The 16,814-nt window shown below is 52.1% G+C and overlaps 1 protein-coding gene across 4 annotated transcripts in view; it reads right to left on the reverse strand.

Moving 5' to 3' along the window:
- Positions 1-2,350: 2,350 nt before the first annotated feature.
- Positions 2,351-16,814, reverse strand: part of OVOL2 (ovo like zinc finger 2) — a 41,683-nt gene continuing 27,219 nt past the window's right edge. For 3 of the 4 annotated variants that reach the window (XM_060284100.2, XM_030872417.2, XM_060284098.1), the window contains one exon: positions 2,351-16,228. In XM_060284100.2, coding sequence (XP_060140083.1) covers positions 15,915-16,228 — 314 coding nt within the window. In that variant the 3' untranslated portion in view covers positions 2,351-15,914. The remainder of the gene's footprint in view (positions 16,229-16,814) is intronic. The other variant, XR_009558878.1, reaches the window with a different exon arrangement.

Raw genomic sequence — 16,814 nt, forward strand, 5'->3', positions numbered from 1 at the left:
GTGGCTGCTGAAACGTCCTGCTTTCCCTCATCTTCACTCACAAAAGGGTTTAAGACTTATTCCAACATAATGGGGTGAAAACAGTTATTTTTTACTTTTTAACTTCAACAGTGTTATTGCTTGAATAAAATCTGCTTTAAAACACGATTGCTGATGGGCTTCCCTGGTGGCGCAGTGGTTGGGAGTCCGCCTGCCGATGCAGGGGACACAGGTTCGTGCCCCGCTCCGGGAAGATCCCACATGCCATGGAGCGGCTAGGCCCGTGAGCCATGACTGCTGAGCCTGCGCGTCCGGAGCCTGCGCTCCGCAACGGGAGAGGCCACAACAGTGAGAGGCCCGCGTACCGCAAAAACAAAAACAAAACAAAACAAAACAAAACACGATTGCCGGGCTTCCCTGGTGGCGCAGTGGTTAAGAACCCGCCTGCCAATGCAGGAGACACGGGTTCGAGCCCTGGTCCGGGAAGATCCCACATGCTGCGGAGCAACTAAGCCCGTGTACCACAACTACTGAGCCTGCGTGCCACAACTACTGAAGCCTGCACACCTGGAGCCCGTGCTCTGCAACGAGAAGCCACTGCAATGAGAAGCCCGCGCACCGCAACGAAGAGCAGCCCCCGCTGGACGCAATTAAAGAAGGCCTGCACGCAGCAGCGAAGACCCAACGCAGCCAAAAATAAATACATAAATTAATTAATTAATTTTAAAAAACGGGATTGCCATCTAGTGGTGGGAGAAGTGGACTGCAGTTAGGGGCCTAGAGCCAAATGTGAGTGGACCCACGTATACCTCGGGATAAACTGGGCATTTTAGTCACTCACAGCTGGTATGAATTGAAGCAACTGCGTGAGAGTTCTTCTCTTCTCCCCTTTTGAGGGAGCTTGTGATTCTGTCCTCACTTTTCCTGGTGCATCGGCATGGAGACCCGTCTGCACAGTTCTGGACAGAATCTTCCAGCCAGTGGACTGGGTCGCTGGCTCAGAAAGGAGCAGGGAGGTAGATTAGGAACGAGGCTGTTTATAAAGTGGCAGGATTCTGTGGCTCCAGCCGGGCAGGCTTTCCTTGAGCGACCCTCATCCTCCAGGGGAGGAGGCTCAGGAGCAGGTGGGCGTCAGGGCTGTGCCCGCAAACTGCCTCCGAGGGCTGATCTGAGCCCCAGTGAAACGTCCTTCCAAGCCAGGGTCTTGGACTGTCTGCTGTGAAGAGTTCTAAGATCACAGCTGAGGAAGATGAGTGCACGAAAATGTTAGATACTGTTCATCAAAGACAGAGATACCTGTTAATGGATCTGTACAAAAATGTTCCACGGAAGATAAGGGTGTCAAAAAAGCAGTGTTGCTGAAATGTCATATAACATGTCTTTAAGTCAGTACTGTCACTAAATGAATGGGATAGTGAAAGTTAAAAATAGAAAACAAAGTCTAGGACTTCCCTGGTGGTCCAGTGGTTAAGAATCCACCTGCCAATGCAAGGAACATGGGTTCGATCCCTGGTCTGGGAAGATCCCACATGCTGCGGAGCAATGAAGCCTGTGTGCCACAACTACTGAGCCCACACGCACTCTAGAGCCCACGCTCCACAACTACTGAGCCCACACGCCACAACTACTGAAGCCCGCGTGCCTAGAGCCCGTGCTCTGCAACAAGAGAAGCCACCACAATGAGAAGCCTGCGCACTGCAACGAAGAGTAGCCCCCACTTGCTGCAACTAGAAAAAGCCCACGCTCAGCAACAAAGACCCAATGCAGCCAAAAAATAAAATAAATTAAAAAAAGAAAAGTAAAAGATTATTCTAAAAAATAACTACTTCATAGGGTTTTTATAAAGATTAGAAATAACAAATTTAAAGTCCCTGGCATATAACTGATACTCAGTAGTAGCTGTTTTATTGTTATGAATAATGAAGATGTTTAATCTCTATTGGATACGAGTATTTCCTAAACTTCAGTCACTCCTGTGCCACCACCAGGTCTTTTACCATATGAGAGGGCCATTAGACAATTTTTTTAAAATAAATTTATTTATTGTATTTATTTATCTTTGGCTGCGTTGGGTCTTTGGCGCTGTGCGCGGCCTTTCTCTAGTTGCAGCGAGCGGGGGCTACTCTTCATTGCGGTACACAGGCTTAGTTGCTCCGCAGCATGTGGGATCTTTCAGGGCCAGGGCTCGAACCCGTGTCCCCTGCATTGGCAGGCGGACTCTTAACCACTGTGCCACCAGGGAGCGGGGGCTACTCTTCATTGCGGTGCACAGGCTTAGTTGCTCCGCAGCATGTGGGATCTTTCAGGGCCAGGGCTCGAACCCGTGTCCCCTGCATTGGCAGGCGGACTCTTAACCACTGTGCCACCAGGGAGGTCCCCACTTAGACAATTATTTACACGATGTTTTTCTTTCAACAGGTTCACTCTTCTTATTTAAAGAAATTTATTTCAAAAGCAAACTGTATCTCACTACCACCTTGAAAAACAGCTATGACTTGCTGTAAACAGAAGGCAGCTGTATAATAAATACAAGAAAAACAAAACAGTGCTATTCATTCTAACTCAGTTCCCTTGCTTTCCGAAGGCCAAATCTGAGGCCTGCTTTCTCTTGGTTAAAGAGGGTATTCGAGCAAAAGAAGGGCCAAAAGGTACAGCCTACAGCGGTTTTCTTCTCAATACGGAGAGAAAAGAGGCCTTTTTCACTGCGTGCTCGTGTTATTTAGAGCAGCACATGGGCAGCACACAATATGGTCTCAAGCCATCTGGGAAATGCTGAGGCCGGACCAGAGACCAGAGGGAGAGAATGGCCTGTTTAGCCCCCTCCCACCCTCGTGACAGCCCTTGGGCCTCTGGGGGGCTCTAAAACGAGGGAGACACATGGGACAAGGACCCGGGTGTGCCTCCTGGACCTGCCACGTCCTGGCTACGTCACCTCGGGCCCATCCGTTGGCATTTGGGAAACCTTGGTTTCCCAAAGCTAATAACTTCTTACCTGCCTTACAGAGTGGCTGTAAGAACCAATCATGAGCATGTATGTCACTTTGCTTCTTAATCTGTAAGCTACTGTGTAAACAGAGCAGGTCATAAGGATATTCCCTGAGGCCAGGCATGAAGAAGTGGGCGCAAGGAAGGGATGGTCTGCTCCTTAATCACTGGCACAGGTGACAAAGCGTGGGCACACTCCCCACCCGTGTGGTCTTAAAAGCAAGGAGCTAGCCAGACACGACTTGGGCAAGGAGCAGGGCCAGGGGCCTCTCCAACCACTTCCAATGCCAGGACCCTCTGATTGGTCACCAGGGCCACTGGGCTGCTGTCCCTCCCCACCTGGCACCAAAGGTGTCACCCTGGGATGTGGGGCTGCCTGAGCCCAGCCCCCTTTGCTGAATGCCTGGGGGAGCAAGTATCCCAGCCGTCCAGCCTCACAGAAGGCAGCCGCCACGTGAGGCAGAGACGCTGTGAGCGGCTGACCACGCGCACATGATCCTGAACTTCATGCGGCTGTCAAGAGGTGGCTCACGTCCCCGGCCCTGCGAAGCTCCCCGCTGCCCTCAGTGTGGTCTGCCTCCCGTGGCGTCTGAGCCAGGCCTCTGCGTTAGTGTCCACCTCATCTGCTCATACAGCCACTGCCCCCACTAGACGGTTTGTGTTTCTTCTACCCCCAGGTCTGGCACCACACCTCACCCGCAGCGGACGCGCAGGCAGTGCTGGTCGGTGTAGCAAACCCCGCCTCACCCTGTCCGCGTCCCCTCAGCGCTCGCTGTTCGAAACCACGGTGCAGTGGGCCGTGTCCCCTCAAACTCGTATGTTGAAGCCTCAATCCCAAAGCGATGTTGTTTGGAAGTGGGGCCTTTGGCAGGTGATTAGGTCATGAGGGTGGAGCCCTCATGATGGAATTAGTGGCCTTACAGGAAGAAGAGCTGGCTTGCTTTCTTCCTGCCATGTGAGGACACGAGAATTTGGCGAGCATTTGTCTACAACCCGGAAAAGGACCCTCACTAGAACCCAACCATGCTACCACGCTGATCTTGGACTTGCAGCCTCCAGAACTGTGAGAAATACATCTCTGTTGTTTCTAAGCTACCCTATTTATGGTACTTTGTTGTACCAGCCCAAGCTGACTAAGGCATCTTAGTAAGAACCTGAGAACTTCTGCCTGGAGGTTTCGTTGGGCTGCAGGCAGACCGAATTCCACGAGGGTAACGCCCGGGGGTCCACCCTCAGCCAGTGGAGCATAGGAGGTGGTGGGTGAAGAGCCCAGCTTCCCCACCCCTTGGGGTGCCCTGAGTCCCGCAGTGGGGCTGAGGCCCGGTTGCCCACAGCGGTAACCTGCTCCCCGTTAACCCCGGGCTTTCTTATGTTTCACTTCCCCACAACCACCTCACACTTCCTGGGGGCAAATAAGCCACTGTCTCAGGCGTGCTGCTGGCTCAGTCCGTAAGTTATCTGGTCGACTGGATGAATGGAGCATGCCTAGCAGCACGGGACATGGAGGCAGCTCGCACGGCGTCCCCAGCACAGGCTGCTGCTCCCAAGGCACGTCCAGACTCCAATGGGCACGTGCACAGCCAACAGCTCGGGCACAGGAGAAGCACTTCCCAGCTGTCCTCACCAGCCTGCTAGCTGTCATCCCATCCATCTGCTGTCCCCACGAAACACTCCCCCACGTCAGCTAAAATGGTGCACTGGGCTTGGAATCCGATGAGAAAACGTCAGGCGGATGGAACCAAGGAGAGACCCGAAATAGCAACTGTGTGGACCGTGGTGGCAGCCGCAGGACTCGGGCCCTCTGCAGAGGAGGCCGGACTCTAGGGCCCGAGAGGCCTCTCCGGGGGATTATTCCGTGGCGGGGTGTGCAGGGCGGGCCCTGCGAGGCATGAGCAGCCCTCCATGCATCTCCTACCTGGTACCTGGTGCCTGGTACCTCCGCCCCTTCCTCTGGCTGGCTTCCCATCACCTACTGCTTCTTGCCCCCTCTTTGGGAACACAGGGGATTCTCCAAACACGCAACTGGATTCGTTTAAAGTTGCTGTTTTATTTTTAAATGTTTATCTGTTAGCTTTCCAAGCAGTCTTCCATGTAGCAGGAGTTCAATAAAAATGTGCAGATTCTCATGCCTAAGGTCAGTTACAGGAGGTACTCACAGAACAGCGTGTGCCCTTATGAGCTGGGGATTGGATTTTTTTTCTTAGAGGAAAAGGGTCATTCTAAAACCAAGGCCATTTTGATCTCAGAAGAGGGGATAGTAATCCACTCATCCATTCAGTAAGTATGTATGGAGGGCTTGTTATGAACCAGCCACTGTCCTCAGCTCCAGGGATAAAGCCGTGAGCAGAACGAACAAATTCCCACCTCATGGAGATTGCAGGGCAGTGGGAGAGATGGATAGTAAACAGATGCATGTATAAATGTCAGGAAATTTAAGGGCTGTGAAGAAAAATAATGCAGAAGAAAGGAAATAGAGACAGAGGCTGCAATTTGAGTGGGTGGCCAGGGGCAGGGTTCCAGTTATTTGCAGCCTTATCAAAACTAAGTGATGAAAACAATCAATTTATTATCATTCAAGATTCTGTGGCCTCAGGGATATCAGCTCGGTCCTTTGTGACCACCTGGAGGGGTGGGATAGGGAGGGTGGGAGGGAGGGAGACGCAAGAGGGAAGAGATATGGGAACATATGTATATGTATAACTGATTCACTTTGTTATAAAGCAGAAACTAACACACCATTGTAAAGCAATTATACCCCAATAAAGATGTTAAAAAAAAAAAAAGATTCTGTGGACTGACTAGGCTCAGCTGGGTGGTTCTTCTGCCCCCTCCCCACCCCCACCCCGTGGAGTTTCGCTGGGGCTACAGTCATCTGAGGCTTCCCTGGGTGGGAACGACCAGGGTGATTCATTCACACATCTGTGTCCTGGCAGGATGGCGAGAAGCCAGGGCTCTGCTGGGATGTTAGGAGAACTGGGCCCCTCTCTCCATGCAGTCTCAGGGCTGTTCCCTCTCTGGGTGGCCTGTCCATGTGGCCTTTCCCACAGCCTTTCCAGCAGGGTAGTCGGACTTCTTACGTGGCATCTCAAGGCTCCCCAAATTCAAAAGCAGAAGCTGCCAGGCCATCTTTAGGCTTAGGCCTGGAGTAGCACAGCATCACGTCTGACACGCAGTGTTGGTTAGTGTCACAGGGCCAACACAGATTCGGCGTGGGAGGGGGCTGCACAGGGGGCAGAGCACTGGGGGCCGGCCACCCAGAAGGCCTCATCGATTGTGCAACATTCGAGCAGAGACCAGAATAAAGTGAAGGCGAGAGACATGTTGCAGTCAAGGGCGTGCAAATGTCCTGAGGCAGGACTGTGCCTGGGGTGTGAGAGGAAAGCAGAGTCACCGAGGCTGGAGCTGAGCGCTGGGCCACGGGGTCAGGGGGAGGCCTGCGGGCCACAGAAGCGGAGCAGGGAGTTGACCTCGGCGTGACGGGAAGCACCAGACATGCCGTGACCCACAACAGTCATGTGATCTCAATGCTACTGGATCCCAAGCTTTTGGGTGCAGACTCCCCGTCACCTTCCCACCAAGGCCCAGGACCACCTGTTTCACCCACAGCCCCCCAGCACCCGGCTCTCGCAGGCACCTTCTCTGCTGTGTGACTCCACAGCACTGAGCGCCCCCTACACGCTCCATGTTTCACTAATTTATCTATGTCCTACCTTCTGTAAATCAAAATGTACTGTAAACAGACAGGCAGGGTTTTTTGCCTGCTTTGTCTGTAGGCCCACGACTAATACTTGTACGAGTGAACTAATGGGTCACTCCCTGCAGTCCCCGACCCCGGGTCTAACACGACATTTGAGACATGTGGGGTGGGGCTGCCTAGTAAACAGTGAACAACATAATTAAGTTGGCAGCAGAATAACTTTTTTTTAACATCGTTATTGAGGTATAATTGCTTTACACTGTTGTGTTAGTTGCTGCTGTATAACCAGGTGAATCAGAATAACTTTTACAGTTCACTCCGCTTATCCAAAAGTCACCTTCCAGGAAGCAATTATCCAGGGAAAATGCAGAGGTAAGGAAAGCAGCCTAAACAGGGACCAAAGGTCACAGGACAGCCCCCGCGTCACCTGTGATTCCAGGGTGCCCAGCGAGCCGGTCATCAGACAAGTCCTGGATGAAAGCAGGAGGCACGGTGAGAGGACAAGGAGAAAGTGACGGCCGGGGGAGGGCAGATGCTTCGTGCAGCGGCAGATGGGACGGCCTGGGCTGCAGGGCGCGGGAACAAGCAGCCGGTGGGCCACGGCGCCTCGCCAAGGCTTGCACACAAACGGTGTGACCGCAAGCGACGTTTATAAAGTGACCAGGTCACTCGTAACAGATCGGATTGTGTTCACAGTCCTTCGTTGAAGATGAGGAAATACACACAACTGAGAAAGATTTTCGTTCAAAGGGATGAGCAGGTGCCCACCGGTGACGGAAAACACCCGTGAAGGTGCACCCGCCCCATTGCCTCCACCGCGTCCCTCCTGTCCGATGACAGCTCCTTTTTAGTCCCCATCACTGGGTCCCCCCTTCACTCCCTAACCTCCACGCCGGCGTGCCCACGTGCCCGCGGTGCTTCTCTTCGCTGGAAGGACAGCATCCAGCCTTGTGGCTTCTCGCTCTCTGCTCCAGCGAGGCTCAGGTTCGCATCTCCACCTCCGACCTCAGGAGGGAGCTCCCACCTTCCCAGGCAACGTGGATGTCTCATCAGCAACTTGAAAAGCTCAAAAACCGGAACTCCTGACCCCACCCCTCCCCAACCCAGCTCCTCATGCTTGGTCGGCGCCACCTCAGTAAGTGGCACTGCGACGCCTGCACAAAAACTCTGGAGCCATCCTTGACTCCTCTCTTTCTCAACACCAGGGTGATGATCGTGTCGTTCATATATACACTGAAACTGCCCCAGACAAAGAAAGCTGTATGGTCTGTCGATAACCCACGTCCAGCTCATCAACAAACCCCGTTAGCACTACTTTCAAAAACACATCCGGGGCTTCCCTGGTGGCGCAGTGGTTGAGAGTCCGCCTGCCGATGCAGGGGACACGGGTTCGTGCCCCGGTCTGGGAAGATCCCACATGCCGCGGAGCGGCTGGGCCCGTGAGCCATGGCCGCTGAGCTTGTGCATCCGGAGCCTGTGCTCCGCAACGGGAAAGGCCACGACAGTGAGAGGCCCACGCACCGCCAAAAAAAAAACAAAAAACAAACACACAAAAAACATATCCGGCATCTGGACGTTCCTGCCACCTCCTCCACCATCACCCTGGTCCAAACATTCCTTGTGTCCTGCCTTTATTTCTGCAGTGGCCTCCTAGCTGGCCTCCCCACCTCCACCCAGGCCTCCCACCTCCAAATCTGTTCCCACAGCAGCCACAGTCAGTCCGCTCAAACCTAAGTGAGATCTTGTTACTCTTCAGCTCAAAGCTCTCAATGGTTTCCTGATTCATTCAGAAGAAAAGCTGATGTCTTCAGACCACCTGCAGTGGCCGCCTGCTGCCCCCAACCTCCCTGACCTGTCAACACTCGCCCCAGCTCTCCTCACCCCCTGCTCTCAGGCAGGCCGCACGCGCTCCTGCTTCCCGGCCTCGGTCGGCCTTTGCTCTTCCCTCTGTCCTCACTTCTTCCAGGCCACACGTCCCTGCCCCCCAAAAACAAAACACCAACACTCCCCACCAACATCACCTGTCCATCCTGGTCCCAGCCTCCTTGCTGTAGGTGGCAGGTTCCATTTTCTAAAAAGGGCCGTAGCAACGTGGATGGTTCCCATAAGCTCTTCTAGAACCACTCCTCCCATCAAAAGGGAGACTCATTTCCCTCCCCTCAATGTGAACCAGCCTTAGGGACTCGCTTCTGACATAAAATGCGGCAGAAGTGACCCAGCAGGACTCCAGAAGCTTCAGAACACGCCCCTGGGAACCCACCACGTTGGAGGAAACCCACAGAGAGACCCTGTAAGGAGAGGCCCACAGCGAGGGGAATCCAGACCCCAGGTGACAGCCAGCATCGGCCCCCAGATGCACGAGTGAACAAGCCCTCAGACAGTCCACGGGCCCAGACACCCTGGAGCAGAGGAGAGCCACCCCCTCTGCCCCTGTGCTGTACCCCGTCCCAATGCCTGCCCCAGAGAGCCCCGAAGTTTTGACACAGCTTTTATAGCCATAGTAACTGGAACACCAAATTTTATTTTTTCTATACTAGTTAACATAGGGGAATTCCCTGGCTGTCCAGTGGTTAGGACTTGGTGCTTTCACTGCCCTGGGCCTGGATTCAACCCCTGGTCGGGGAACTAAGATCCCACAAGCTGCACAGTGCAGCCAAAAAAACCAAAAAAACCAGAAAACAAACAAAATAACACAGTCCATATTTGCTTATTTCTTATCTGTCTCCCCCCAGTAGAATGGGCGCACCCGGAGAGCAAGGACTTGGGTCCATTTCTTCCAGCCTCAGTATTTAGAAAAGTACCGAACACACAGTGGGCACTCAGTTAATACTCGCTGAACAAATGAATCTCTGCTAATTAAAGAAAACTGCTCCTCACTATAATTTGCAATACCTTCTGCTGAGGCATAAGACCTTTTCCTGAAGACAGTGTTTTCTGGTGTGTTTTGGACCAGCTCCCTGTTAAAAAATATCTCTTGTCAGCCATCTGGAAAATGATAAAGTTGGATCCATACCTCCCACTATACGCCAGGAAATAGTCCAAATGGATCAAAGATTTATACGTGATAAAATGAAACCATTAAAGTCCTAGAAAAAAGCATGACAGGATTCCGGTACAACCTTGGAGTGGGAAGGCCTTTCTAAGTATGACTCGGTCTCCAGCAGGCATAAATGAAAAAGATGGATCAATTCAAACTACATAAACATCACAAAACTTCTGCTTGGCCCAAAAACAAAAAAACAAAACAAAAAAAACAGCATGAGCAAAATTGAAGAATAAATGACAACGATCTGGGAGAAAACCAGCAACTTCAACCACAAAGAACAAAACTTCCCGATATATTCAAAACAAACAAATTCCTACAGGTTGGGCAGAAAAAAAGACCAACCACCCCACAGAAAACTGGGCATTCGGGCAGCTCCCAGGAAAAGGAACTACAAACAGCCCTTAATCATGTGAAAAGCTATGTAACCTCTTTCACACAGAATAAGAAAAACGTAAAACAAAATTCACTGAGAAACTATTTCTCCCTATCAGATTGGTCCAAATCCCAAACCATGGCAATATAAGGTCAGCAGGGTGGTGGGGAGAAGGGCCGTCTCACACTTTGTTGGTGGGACTGCTAATCAAATTGGTACGTCTCCATGCTAGGCAATTGGGCCATATTGATCAATGTTATGGCAGGTCCACCCTTAGCCCTAACAATTGCATTTCTGGGAATTTATCCCACAGATATGTCTGCACATATGTGAAATCACAAATGTAGAGAGTTACTCACTGTAGCATTCTTCGTAGTAGCAAAACTTTGGAAACAACATAAATGTCCATCAGTAGAAGACAGATTAAGTTATGGTACATCCATACAATACAATAACAGATAGCTATAAAGAAGAATGAGATCACTTTTTTGTACTACTATGGAAAGAGCTACTAGATGTATTATTAAAAGAAAAATGGAGGGGAGAAGGATAAATTAGGAGCTTGGGATTAGCAGATACAAACTACTATATATAAAATAGATAAACAACAAGGTCCTATTGTATAGCACAGGGAACTATATTCAATATCTTTTAATGAACTGTAATGGAAAAGAATATGAAAAAGAATATATATGTATAACTGAATCACTTTGCTGTACACCAGAAAGCAACACAACACTGTAAATGAACTATACTTCAATAAAAAATAAATAAAATTCAAAAAAGAAAAATGCAAGGTTCCAAAGAGTATGCATAACGCTATACGTTAATTTTAAAAACAGCAGTGGGGAACAAGGATACATACATTCCTATTTGCTTCTATATGAGTAAAGAAACTCAAGAAAGGTACACAAGAAGCTAAGAGCGGCTGATGATGACAGTAGAGGAGGTTTGGCAGATGAGAAACGAATCTGGGGGGAAGACACTTCTCTGCATACGTTTAAAAACATTTTTTATTCCCCCCCCCAAACACCACATAATTTGCAATAAGTGATTCACTCCTTTAGCTCCCAAAAAGGGCCCTTATCAAAGTATAGCTATTGGACCTCGAATCTCCTTCACCCCTAAGAATCCACTCCTGTGATTTCTCCCTCCCTCACCCTGGAAACCTCCGCGTGAACCACCCCCAGGTTCCAAAAGGGCTGGCTGCTGAACAGCCGGTGGGCCTGCCTTCCCCCTCCCCTGCCCAGGGATAAGTCAATGGCCGGCCCCTGGCCTCGCGGTGGGACAATCTATGGCACCTCACACTCCAGAGCTCCCCCTGGGATCGGGCTGAGGCTAGACTCCAGCGGAACCCACAGCCTTGTCTGGTTTCTCTCTGTTGTAACTTGCATCCCTCACTTCCTTATTGGTTTCTCCTGAGAGCCTCCCCCACTAAATCACGTACCCTAGATTCCCTGTCTCAGGCTGCTTCAAGGAACCCAGCCTAAGACATCAACCAAATAGAGCACACAGGTTGATAACAGATCCCTCTCTCTGAAACAAAGCACCAGGGGCACTTCTGATGAGCCCAAGAATCCGTTTCCGTACTAGGTGCTGACCTAACACCAACCAAAAGCAAAGACGTTGCCGGGTGGACTTCATACAGGCTAGTAGATGGTTTCCAATGAGGGACAGAAGATATTGACAACAGCTCATCCATCTCCACCCTCACCACTTACAGACTAAAGGTCCCAGGGCTGCCAACCTGAGAACCAGTGCCCTAAATCATGACCCTGGACACTGTAGCTGGATTTTCTGACAACTGGCTGAGAGCAGGACAAACAGACAGGGTTGGGAGGAGGAGGGGGTCAGAGGCTCGGGTGGTCGTCAGCTGGCTTTGCCTGCCACGCCAGAGACCGCGAGTTGCTCCCATAATCCATCCCCCGCTCTGGCATACAAGAGCCTGTGGCTGAGAAGCTGCATTTTTCTGTCCGCCAGGTAACATGGCAAAATCCTCACCCTGGAATGTGAGTGGAAGGCCTGTGTGCCACGTCCGGGCAGCAGCTTCAGAGGGTGGGTGTGACGCGTCCACACCTGTACCAGACCCAGGGCTGCCCCACCCACGTCCCCTCAGCATCTGCTGTATGTGGTTGGTATATAAGATTGCTCATGGCCAAGCCCTTGAACTCTGCCTGAGGGCTTTTCCTGGCACGGGAAGCATGCCTGGCCAGTGCACAGGGCAGGCTGGAAGCGCCCAGAAATGAATGCCTCCAGTGCCAGCACCCTCAACCAAACCCCCAGGCATGGGGAGCTAGTGGACCATGGCTTGCTGTGCCCCTCCTGTGGGGGAACAGTCTCCCAGCAATCCCCTCTTGGATTAAGCTCCAACTGCCCACATCAGTAACTTCTCCGGTTACAGCCCTTGCATTCGTTGTCTTTCTTTTCCTGTCCCACTTCCCCACCTCCCTCCATCTGTTGCTTTCTGGGATCACCTGCTAAGCCAGCAACTTGAACTTGAACTCTTGACTCAGAAGCAGCTTCTGAAGGAAACCAAACCAGAACAATTCTCTTACTGGCTGAAAACCAGAACCCCAGCTCCAACCATGCACATGTTCACAAGGTCCCAGGGCAACAGATGAAAGAGGTTCCAGGACTTCCCTGGTGGCGCAGTGGTTAAGCATCTGCCTGCCAACGTAGGGCACATGGGTTCGAGCCCTGGTTCAGGAAGATCCCACATACCGCGAAGCAACTAAGCCCGTGCGCCACAACTACTGAGCCTGCACTCTAGAGCCCACGAGCCACAACTACTGAAGCCCGCATGCCTAGAGCCTGTGCTCCCCAACAAGAGAAGCCACCGCCATGAGAAGCCCGTGCACCGCAACAAAGAGTAGCCCCCGCTCACCGCAACTAGAGAGAGCCCGCGTGCAGCAACGAAGACCCAAAGCAGCCAAAAATAAATAAATAAATACATTTATTAAAAAAAAAAAAAGACGTCCCAGTCCCTGAGTGATTGTATGGAGGAGAACCACCTGCCAACCCAGAGCCGCTAGGTGAGGAAGAAACACCCGTCTCTCTCCTTTAAGCCATACCACATGCTGGGAATCTTTGTTCCAGCAGCTGTGCCTTGTCTTAGCTGGTACACCTACCCAACCTCCATTTCCTCCCTGGGTACTGCACCCTGCTTTCTGCCGGGGAAGCACTTTCCCAAGCCAGAGGTGTAGCCAGCCTGCTCTCTCCAGCCCTGCTTCGGAGGAGGCAGGAGCCCACGGCTCAGGCCTGGGCCAGCAGAGCACAGTGATTGGCTAGGGTTGGAGGGGAGAGGTGATGACAAGAGACAGACGGGGCCAGTCAGACACAGGAAGCATCAGCCCAGGATCTTTGGCTAAAAGATAAACCCCCCTTCTGCTGGGCTGCTGCACAGATGTCCAGAGCAGTGGATGGACATCCAGCCCCCACTTGAATCTGCCTGAGAAAGAAGCCACCTGGAGGAAAACTGGATAAAAGACAGAAAGATAAAGGATATGATTTAAGCACCTAGATCCAGCCACCCCTGAAGCTGGAAAAACCCTAGACATTACAACTAATACATTCTTTTCTTCTGTTAAAGTCATTTTAAACCGAGTTTCTGTCATGTGCCACCAGAAGAGTTCTGTTTAATAAAAATCTGACCCTAAAGAGAACACCACGTCAGCTAGTTCACAATTCCCTACGCAAAACCGGCCACAGGACAGCTGGCCCAGCCAGTCATTGAGATATTCCTTTACAGGAATGCCAGGTAACTGAGGAAGGCAAATCAGCCACCTTCTAGCCTCTCTCCCCTGTAACAACTGCTGAGACACAACCCAGTTTGCCCACTGGACCAGGGCTGAGCCCTCAGCACTGGCTGTGTCCCTTGAGGCTGCACTGGGCAACCACCACACCCCACATGCCACTGTGGGTCCCAAGGGCAACCCTGCCACCGCTGATGCTCGAACGTGGCCATTTAGGCCATGTGGCACTGCAGCCTCGGCCCAAACACCCAGACCTTCAGATGCAGCAGAGCAGGACCCATGGTGGCCCCTCAGGCTGGCCCGCAGCACTGAGTCTTACCTTCAGAGAAGCCGGGGGGTGACGATCCCCCAAAGCCTGCCCTAGTCTCACGTTTGCCTCTTGTGTAGCCAACGTTGGACCTGAGGCCTTGTCTTTCCTTTTTGAAGGGAGGGTGGGGAGAGGGAGGGAAAAAGGAGTTCTGACCAGATTTAGGGGCCCAGGACCCTTCCTCCAGCGGCCAGCCCGGCCGATGGCCTCTGTGGTTGCCTCCCCTGCCCCCCACCACCTGGCACAGGGATGCTGACCCCCCCAGGAGTGCTCTAGAGGACGTCATGCAGCGAGGGGTGCCTGGTTCAGTGCCCGGTGCATCGTAGGTGCTCGGAAAGAGGGTTTATTTCCTCCCTCTCTCCCTTCCTTCCTTCCGAAAGAAAAGTGCTGACTCACCAAAGAAACGTTGAGTTATACGGGATGTACCATTTAAACTGCCCGGATCCTGACATGAGGCCCTGCCCACAGTGGTGGCAGGGGAGGGGGCAGGGGGGAGAAGTAGGGAGAGAAGGTGGGAGGGAAGGGGGTAGGGAAGGAGAGGAGCAAGGGAGGATAACGAATGGGAGGGAGGAAATAAGAAAGAAAATGGCCTCACCATCCAAACGTTCCCAAAGAAAGACTTCCTTGACTTTCAGAGTGGAAATGAGCCTGCGCGCTCCGCCCCGGCAGCGCCCAGGCACAGCTGATCCGCACCTCCTATAAGTCAATCCCTCCCGGCCACAGGGGCTCCTGAGAGTTCTAGGTCCTTTCTCCAGCCCCTGCAGGCACAGAAGGACCCTGGAGACCACCTCACACACTCGCCCCCCCCCCATCAGCTTTATTGTTAACCTCCCACGTGAGGAGGTGCAGGTGGCCAAAGGTCACCTCGCGCAGCAGTCACATGCCCGGAAGGAGATGCTGACGCCGCCATCACCTCCCCCCCACCCCGCCCCCTGCAGGGGCATTGAGGGCCCCCAGGGTCTCCTCATGCTCCAGCCTCGGCCCCGCGATGTCCACGATGTCCCTGGTGCTGGACTCACGGAGGGGGGATGGCCTTCAGCCAGCAGGCCCGGTCCTGGAGGCCAGAGCATCTCTGCAGCAACACCCTGGCCCAAAGAACATCTGTGAGCCACCTGCCAAGCTGAGCCCAGCGCCTCTGCCTGGCAGCCACGTGTGGGGCTGTCTTGTCACCAGCTGTCTACCTTTACCCAACGCTCACGATGCCCTTCTTCAAACCCACCCACTAGTACAAAACAAATAACCGGAAGTCGAAGGTCCCACGATATGCCCTGGACAGGGAGCTACAGGTCAACGCTCTCCTGTTTCATTCTGATCAGGAAAATGTCACCAGGACGTTTCCTTTATTAAAATAATTCCTGCTAACTCTTTCAGAATAATAGGATTCATTTTCCCTGCTGGAGGAGCATTTCAAGTGGAAGTACTTTTATTTCAAGGCACCATATCAATCTCTCCAAGGGGTGTCTCTTAAGAACACCCCTGCCTCCATGTGTGAAAATCCTAAAAAAAAAAAAAAAAAAAAAAAAACCCAAACCCCAGACGGTGATCATAGCCATCCAGAAGCTTTCATTCATGTGACAGTGTTCCTGAGGATACGGGTTACGGGGGCCTGAAGCCACTGTTACCACTGACAGCCTTGGAATGGAGCCCCCCATCGAGGCTCCCAGAGGACAGAGAGATGGACGGAACACTTGGACTTAGAAAGAGCCCGTGGGTCAGGGGGCCCTCAAGACCGGGAATCTGTGGACACGTGGCAGCGTTGGCATCCACGCCCTCTCCTACTTCTCCTCCTCCTCGCTCAGGTTGGCATTGCCCTGGAGCGTGGATGTCAGCTTGTTTTGCAAGAGGGCTGCCAGTTTCTTGGATGTCTTTTTGAGGAATGCGCTGCCCGGGTGGGCACCATTCACATGCAGGTACAGGTCCTCCTGGGTGGGGCCCGTGTAGCCACAGTCTTCACAGACATACAGCTTGTCCCGGCGCTGCTTGTAGGCATACTGCTGCTGCACCCCGTGGATCTTCTTCAGGTGGGATTCCAAGGAGCAACGCTGGGTGAAGGCTTTGTGGCAGACGTCACATTTGTAGGGGCGAATGCCTGCAGGGTGAGGGGCAGACACAGCACCGGTCGGTCACAGCCCAGCCAGAGCCTCCCACTATGAAGCCATTAAAAGTCATCCTGCACCACCCAACGGCAAAAAACCAACAACACAATTCGAAAACGGGCAGAGGAACCGAACAGGCATTTTTCCAAAGACGTACAAAGGGCCGACAGACACATGAGATGTTCACCATCACCAATCATCAGAAAAATGCAAATCACAACCACATAGAGAGGAGAGATCACCTCACACCTGTCAGAATGGCCATTATTAAATAGACAAAAGGTAACAAATGCTGGTGAGGGTGTGGAGAAAAGGGGACCCTTGTGCACTGTTGGTGGGAATGTAAATTGGTGCAGCCACTGTGGCAAACAGTATGGAGGTTCCTCGAAAACTTAAAGACAGACCTTTCTATATGATCGAGCAATCCCACTGTGAGTACTTATCCAAAGGAAATAAAAACAGGATCTCAGAGAGATATCTCCACAGCCATGTCCACTGTAGCACTATTCACAATAGCCAGGACATGGAAACAACTTAAGTGTCCACCAATAAATGGATGGATAAAAGAGGTGTGGTGTA

Source organism: Globicephala melas, chromosome 15, assembly GCF_963455315.2.
Source record: "Globicephala melas chromosome 15, mGloMel1.2, whole genome shotgun sequence".
Taxonomy (NCBI): domain Eukaryota; kingdom Metazoa; phylum Chordata; class Mammalia; order Artiodactyla; family Delphinidae; genus Globicephala; species Globicephala melas.